General features: G+C 41.1%; 1 protein-coding gene across 1 annotated transcript; it reads right to left on the reverse strand.

Annotated features, from left to right (window-relative positions):
* Positions 1-1672: 1672 nt before the first annotated feature.
* On the reverse strand, positions 1673-7685 carry LOC140468205 (sphingosine 1-phosphate receptor 1-like). Its single transcript, XM_072564445.1, has 2 exons — positions 7473-7685; positions 1673-7178 (listed from the first exon to the last, which is right to left on the reverse strand). Exon 2 carries the CDS (start codon positions 6667-6669, stop codon positions 5542-5544), a length of 1128 nt encoding a protein of 375 aa, XP_072420546.1. The 5' UTR covers positions 6670-7178; positions 7473-7685; the 3' UTR covers positions 1673-5541.
* Between the last annotated feature and the right edge of the window lie 344 nt (positions 7686-8029).

Consider the following 8029-nt stretch of genomic DNA (forward strand, 5'->3'; position numbering starts at 1 on the left):
TCGCCCAGTGGATGTAAAAGATTTCCATAAAAGAGGAGGGGAGTTCTCACAATTCTGGTTAATATTTATCTCTCAACTTGCATGGCTAAAAACATGATGTTACAATTTATTTCATTACAGTTTGTGGGTCTAGGCTGTTGTTTAATAATAATTATGCTTTATCAGGATCATGTAGTAGTCAGAATGCTATCTTCGACCCCCTCAATATGAAGTTTGGGACTTGAAATATCAGGGCTGTCATGGACAGCCATACCAGCAACAGAACTAAACTTTGCATTGTTGTAATAGCTCAGGAACTCTCGCATGATGAAATTGACAATGATGTCCTGTGTGAGACATGTTAGAGAGGAGAAGATCAGCTCATTAAGGTGGCAGTAGCACCATCGTCTATCAGGGAAAATCTGAGGTAGAACACAAGCTCCATAGGGTTGGCTATGTCATTGGAAGCAAGCTAGTTGATTACTTCAATGAGTCCCTCTATAGGTGAGAAATCACCTCATATTCCTTTGGCTTATGCTGACTCCAGAAATAGTACATCACGTTCATCATGTGTATGCCCCAAATGTGGAAGCAATGGATGAGACCAAAGAGGAATTCTATTCCAGCCTTGGGTGATCACTAAACTATGTACAAAAGTGATTTTCCTTGGTGATTTCAGTGTAACAGTTGGGACAGAAATAAACCCTTGAAAAACATGAAACGTGCCAGACTGGAGTTTGTGACATGGCGTGGTGAAGAGTAAAAGAGTATGGAAGTTGGCATTCACTCAACTTGAGAAAATCTCTCAGGGTTTTCCAGCTGCATTGGGAATGCATTTTAGGGGGGGGAGAACTGAAGTGAAGGAAACCAAATTCTCTGCAGATTCCCTGGACTACCGGTTGTAGCTATTGCTTCTTTAAACTTTTATGAGAAAGAATTTTGTCATATTGTATTTGATTCTTAGTCTTGATTTAACTAAGCAAAGTATGATGTTGGATCAGTACTTTTTCTTGTTGAAAATATGATAACGTGATTGCTCTCCTTTGCTACCACTTACTTCTCCTTTCCTGTTTACGTGTCTTATGGATATAACAGTTTGGTTCTAGCCAGTATTTCTCAAAAACAATTGTCCTTTATGTGTAAATTTGAACAGTGGATCTCAGCTGGCTGATTTAGAAGAGGGAGCATCACACCCAACCTTGATCGTATCCTCACTTGTAACCAACATAGTGGGACTTCCCAGCAGGAATCACTCAATACTGTTGTGGTGCAGATTTCATGGATGATTTTTTCCCCTCTTGTTTGCTTGTGGTACTAAAAGTAATTATCTGAAAAACACATATCAGACTTGAAACATTAACTCACTGTCTCTCTCTTCCCCCGCCACAGATACTGCCAGATCTGCTGAGTTTTTTCCCAGCAGTATTTTACTTTTAAATAAAATTGAATCATTGCTGTCTTACCTGTTGCCTCTCCTGTCTGTAAAATTTCTCCTTCAGTTTGTAGATGACTTGATCTACATTTGCAGAAGAAAATCATGGCTGACGTTTTATGGTCAAGACTCTCTTTGCATTGCTTTGTTACATTCAATATTTATTATGTTATTGTGCAGAAAATAACATTTTTTTTGAACAATAAAACTTTATTCAAACTTTCAGAACAATGCATTTAAATTAAACAGTTTCATCCACAAATCTCACAGCTCAAATAATGCTAATAGCTGTTCAATTACTCTGATCATGTTTGATTTAGGATTAGCTTTAGAAAATTTCAAATTGTTCATTCTTTCTTGGACAGTTATACAGAAATCATGTTATACAGTATATTCCCTACATTTTTGTAGGCTGGATTGAAAGTCAGTTCTTGGTCTTCCCATGTACCCAGTCCTTATGAATTTAATTTGCTTACTAGTAGTTGCTCTTTAATGTGTAGGGCAATAGATGGGAGACCACTTAGAATCATTCTTGCATGAATTCTAGGTTATTACTAAAATTTAACCAGTAAATGGTCAAAGGGGAAAATTCAGGAAACTGAATTTACATGAGATTTTGTAAGCATGAGTTTTTCATGATTAATACTCCTGATGGGGATGGGAGGAGTTTGACATTTTCCTTCAGACTTTTGCAGGTGAATACGCAAGGCTCAAGCCACAGTCCAAAGATGTAGAAGAATCAATTATGACCTTGAAGCTGTGAACGTTCTTGTCACAGAGTATCTTGGCCTTTGTCAATTTGTATGCAAGATTCTCCTTGTCGCAAACAATTAATATAGTCTATAGTCTCCCAAATTATGGGTTGATTTTAGAAATCCATCTAATCTAGATAAGTCACAAGTTGCAGACTAATTTTAATTTCAAATTGGAAGGGGAGGTGGGGCAAATGTCTTTGCTTCTCAGATTTTCTTTTCCAGATAATTTTTCTTTAGATAAGTTGCTTGGAGCATAATTCACAGCTGATCCACATACCCTGCATCCAACCATTGCTCCATGTGGATATACTGCATTAGACAATCTTCCTGAATACCATGTTTAGTTTTTGCCTTGAAGTTTGTGCTACTTAGATAAGCGTTGAAACGAAGTGGAAAATAATTAGTGGACTGGACCTAACTGGACACCTTTAAAAATTTCAAAAAGGGTTTGGGGTGGGCAATGTCATTGACCTTCACTCTTTCAGATCTCCAGTTTATACTACTGGTTGGTCCAGCTGGATTGCTTCTGTCAGTGAGCAAAAAGGTGCGAGACACAATTATGATCGAACAACCTCTTCTACACTATAAGTAGGATGATGTGAAGGATTCACTAACGCAGTAGCTTGGCCTGACCAATCAGGAGTGTCTGGGAAGTTCAATTGCTACCAGTTCAGGCAAGGGGCACACAATGTTAGAGGGGCCAACATTAATAACATTTTATTCTGTCTCTCAGACTCTACAATAGAATGTCCCTGTAATTTTGTACCTTGTGCAACATGCTCAAAGTGGAAAGATCTCAGGCTATGCATTGTATTAGCAAAAGAAAAGCTGTACTTTGTGCAATTCCAGCTAAAATGAAAGATATCATCAGTTACTGGTCTGTGTTGGTTAAAGGGGAAAAGAAAAGGAGATGATGGAAAGTTGGATGAAGGAATGATGGGAGAGGGGTGAGTGGGGAACAATTGGAAGTAGGCTAAAGTTGGTTACAAGGAAACACATGTAACCTGATTACAGTCCACTGATCTCTGCGGAAAAGTATATATATGTAGAAATAAGGATAGAGATTGGCTGGCTGTGATGTTTCATGCCATTGAATGACCTGCCTATACTCATTAAGAGAAATGAAGTTTAGGATGAGTTATTGGAGGATTCTCAGTACCCATTGACCCAAACCATCAAGTAGTCAGCACCTTCAGGGGAGAAGCCAGTGCAAAGTAGGATAAAAACATACAGTGCAAAAATATCAACATCAGCAATACAGTAATGTGACAAAAAAATTATCTTTTTTGCAGACCCTCCATGTCCAACTGTTGAGGTTTAAGTTGGTGAATTCATTTCTGTACCACAAACTGCCTGTTTTTTCTTCATTTCTCTATTCTAAGGAATACCTTTGTACCTAAGATGGCAGTGTAAGGTTAAATAAGATTCCCTACAATATGGAAACAGGCCCTTAAGTTCAACAATTCTGCACTGATCCTCCAAAGAGTAACCCACCCAGACCTATTCCCCTACCTTATATTTACTCCTGACTAATGCACCTAATATTATGGGCAATTTAGCATGGCCAATTCACCTGACCTGCACATGTTTGGATTGTGGGAGGAAACCGGAACACCTGGAGGGTACCCATACAGGCTCGGAGAGAATGTGCAAACTCTACACAGAGAGTCGCCCGAGTCCCTGCTGCTGTGAGATAGCGGTGCTAACCACTGAGCTACTGTGCTGCCCCTCAGCGGTTTATAAGTGGCAACTTATGAGCTTTTCACTGCACTCATTTGAATACATGTGACAATAAAGCTAATTCGATTATACAGGAGCTTAATGTAATTTTTAAAGTTAATTTGGAATGTGAGCATCACCAGGTGGGCTATAATTTATTACCTATCCTTAGTTTCCTCGAGAGCAATCTGACAAGAACTACACCGGTGTCTATTTGTTGCTGCTTGAATTAACTAGCTGTAAAAAGAGAGGTACTTGATCAGTTCTGATGTATTTAAATTATTTGAAACTGAAACTTTCCCCAGATCATCTGCACCAAGCTGAGAGGTCCAGTGGGAAGATACTTTAGTCCAGGATAGCACTGGCTATTTCTTGAAGTGCTCCTCCAGTCCCACTTATATTTGCGGTAACAACTTTGTGATGACATTCTGGGACTCCAAGAACCAGCCAGGATTTACTGTTAACCAGCTATTTTAGTACAGCAGCCAGGTGAACCCTGGAAAAGACTTAACAGTTCAAAGTGGAAATGTGTGAAACAGCAGGAACTTTTCATCTGTGATGAGGAAGCAAGGGCAGTGACACATTTAAGGCCTGTCTTGACTTTGCAGGTGCGTGTGTTTAACTGCGACACTCTGGCACAATCCTTTTCTTTTACTAAAGAACATGCTTAGCAATGTACTGAGCGCATAGCAGTTAATTTTGTTTTCACTGTTTAGGTCTATAGCATTTCAAATGGCATTGCCAATGCAATAATAGAACCATACTAGGATTTACTCATAATCTCTGTTTAAATACATTCAATGCATATTATTTCCCAGTTAGTTAAATGCAACTTTATTCTGCAGTTACCAGAAATGTTTAATACTTGCTGTTGCCTTTAAAATTTAATCGGTTTAGGCCTCTTTCGGTTACAGTCTTCGAAGACTGTATTCTGGAGTCGAGCTGAATTCCCGTGGTGCGTTTACTGCGGGGCTCCAACTGTCATCAGGAGGAGATTATATTTCAGAATAAAGTGCTGTTTTAGCAGAGCTAACTGGATTCCAACAAAGCAGGTTACATCAGAAAACAAAGTTATGCTTCCAGCACTAATTCTGTGTTCAGCATTTACCATACTTATTATGCAACTTCGTATCTTGCAACACGAGGGTGGAGTCACATGAACTTCCTTTTATGTTTTTAAAATTGGATTTTTCTTGAATGTGTGCGCCTAATTGGTTCCTTCTATTTCATGGAACCAGTTGCCAGGCTAAATTATCGCAGGTGTAGGCGGAGTTATTTGCTGCTGATATTAAAAGCTTTTAAATAGCCTCACGTTGCTCTTTTAAAAGCTACTTAAAATTTCAAACCAAGCAAACTGCATGAGTGCAATTTTGGAGATATGTTACATCAACTCTTAGAAATTCTAGGCTGTGTTAAAACCTGCGAAAGTTTTTCAATGGCAACTGGAAACCAGTTTATGGTATCAGGCTGCCCACAATTGTCCTTTTTTTCCTGTTCCTGCCACAGCATCAGCACTCTCTTAATTGGGCACCAGGCAGGTGATTTAGTTCCGGTCATCCCTAAAACGCAAGACGCAGAAAGTGAGTGCAGTTTCCCCTGCAAACAGGTGCTACCCGTTTGAGATCAGTGTTAACCTGGACACTGCAGCTATTCAAGTCAGGCGACTGAGGTTCGAGTAGGTGATTGAGGTCCGTTGCCAGAGGACAGAGTTGTATGGAGGGGCTCATGCCTGTGAGATGACCTGTCCATCTGACTGGTGCTGCACTCAGAGACCAGGATTCCGCAGCACCTAGCCTGTTCTCCGTCTTTGGTCAGGCACAACAGGCGCACAATGGCCCGGCGCATGTCTCTGCTGGTCAGAGTGTAAATGATTGGATTCAGTGCTGAATTAATCATGGCCAGCCCGAGGAAATAATCAGCCTTATAAAGAATCCTGCAAGTCCCCACTGCGCATGAAACATCCAGAAGTAGCACGATGAAGAGCGGCAGCCAGCAGGCGATGAAGGTGCCCACCACAATGGTAACAGTTTTGAGTAACGCCATATATTTCTGACTTCTGGATACCATGTTTCTCGATGTGCCTCCCATGGGGCTGTTGCATTTCACTAAACGATAAATCCGAACGTATAATATAACGATTGCAAACAAGATTAATATTAAGATCAGGATGCAAACCAGAATATAGTTCTTGGAGTACAGTGGCAGCACTGTGGAGCATTCTGACAAGTTCCTAATACAATTCCACCCCATGATTGGCAGACTTCCAAGGAACACAGAGATAATCCAGTCTGCAGCCACAAAGAGACGTGTCCGGCACTTCTTATCTGTATGGTATAGTTGCATTCTCACCATAGTGACATGCCTCTCCACCGCGATGGCCAGGAGACTGAAAACGGAGGCTGTGAGCGTGATAAAAACACCCCCCTCTCTCAAGAACCACAAGACCGGGGTCAACTTCAGTGTGTTGGCACCGGACAGCAAGATGTTGACCATGTAAGCGACTCCTGCCAACATATCAGATAGAGTCAGGTTGGCCAGCAAATAGTACATAGGCTTGTGGAACTTGCTATTCTTCCAGATGGCAATGAGAACCAGCAAATTCTCCAATATTATAAAAAGACAAACTATTATAAACACGATCGCATGGACCCTCAACCCTGTGTGGTATCTGCTCGAAGTCAGTTTCCCAGTGTAATTATAGTGCAAGGCAACTGTCTCATTGCTATAGTATTCGCTGAACCTGGGGCTCAGTATAGTGTCAAGTGCTGTGTGCCCTACATCCATTTTGCGTAGTCTTGTCACCGATGTTTACTTCTTCAACCTTGTCAAAAATCACACACCAGGTTATAGCCCAACAGGTTTATTTGGAAGCACCAGTTTTCTGAGCGCTACTCCTTCATCAGGTGGTTGTGGGGAATAAGATTGTAAGATAAAGTTTCAACCTTGTCCTTCTTAGAATCTCAGAACGTCTAGCCGGTCAGAACACACCTGGACATGGTCCCGAGTAAATTCATGGAGTTCAACTGATGAATGGGTGACTGATGATTGGCTGTTCCTTTGGGTCAGTTGATGCCGCAGTTTACATTGAATGCAGCGATCCCAGGGTAAGGGAGCCGGCGAAAGAGGAGATGGGTGGAGTATCCTGTATGGTGCAGGATTGTCGATGCACTTTTGATAGATTCACCAGGTGTTAGTAAAGGGTTCAGGATGTCGCAGGAGTTCACAAAAATCACCAGGAATAATGTGGATTACATGTTCCCGACCACAACCGAAAATCAGCAAGAGCCCTAATTCTAGGAGAAAAGAAACAGTTAAAACACTTGTCGTTAATACCAAATCTCATCAAATATCTGTGTTTTTATAATCTGAAAGGGTTTACACAAAGTAAAGAAAGTCTCTAAAATTTCAAATTTAATATATTTCAGGAGGAAAGTGAGCTTTTCTGTGGTAGACGGACTATGCGACCTGGTAGGAAAATCTGAAAAGTTACTGAATTAACTCCAGCCCAATTTACAGACACTTCTAGTAGCACAGTAAACACCGACAATTGAATATTGGAAAAAAAATCGCAATTAGAAAACACTTACTATCGAAGAGGAACTATAACAGCAGTTACAGAACCCTTGATCTTGAGAGCTCAGTGTGAGCCGTTCTGCACGGACTGGCCGCTGCTAACAGCTGGCAGAGTTTAAAGTGATGGGCCGGATCGAGCCCGACGAACTTTCTGGGCGGGACAAGTTCGCTTTTGTTACCGCCTGAACTGAGAATAAGCACGAGCAGTAACTCGACCAGCACCGGGGGGGGGCACAAAAAAGCCTTTAGAATGCAGACCAGACTGGGGTGTACAAAGTTAAAAATCACACAACACCAGGTTATAGTCCAATAGGTTTAATTGGAAGCTAGTGTGCTACCAAACCTGTTGGACGATAGCCTGATGTGAGATTTTTAACTTTGACCACAGGTTAGATTTGTTATCGGGGATTGGTGGGAGTCCATTGATAGAAGAGGTCGAAAGAGACAGGAAGAGAATTGCGCAAGTAAAAGCAATTCTTCAGAGGGAGTTCGTCAAGTTGCAGACAAGTTGTTTCCAGACTGGAGCTGTAAAGGATCAAAAACTATGCTAAAGTTAATTCCGGTTGCAGAG

This window comes from Chiloscyllium punctatum, chromosome 46, assembly GCF_047496795.1.
Source record: "Chiloscyllium punctatum isolate Juve2018m chromosome 46, sChiPun1.3, whole genome shotgun sequence".
NCBI classification, from domain to species: Eukaryota; Metazoa; Chordata; class Chondrichthyes; order Orectolobiformes; family Hemiscylliidae; genus Chiloscyllium; species Chiloscyllium punctatum.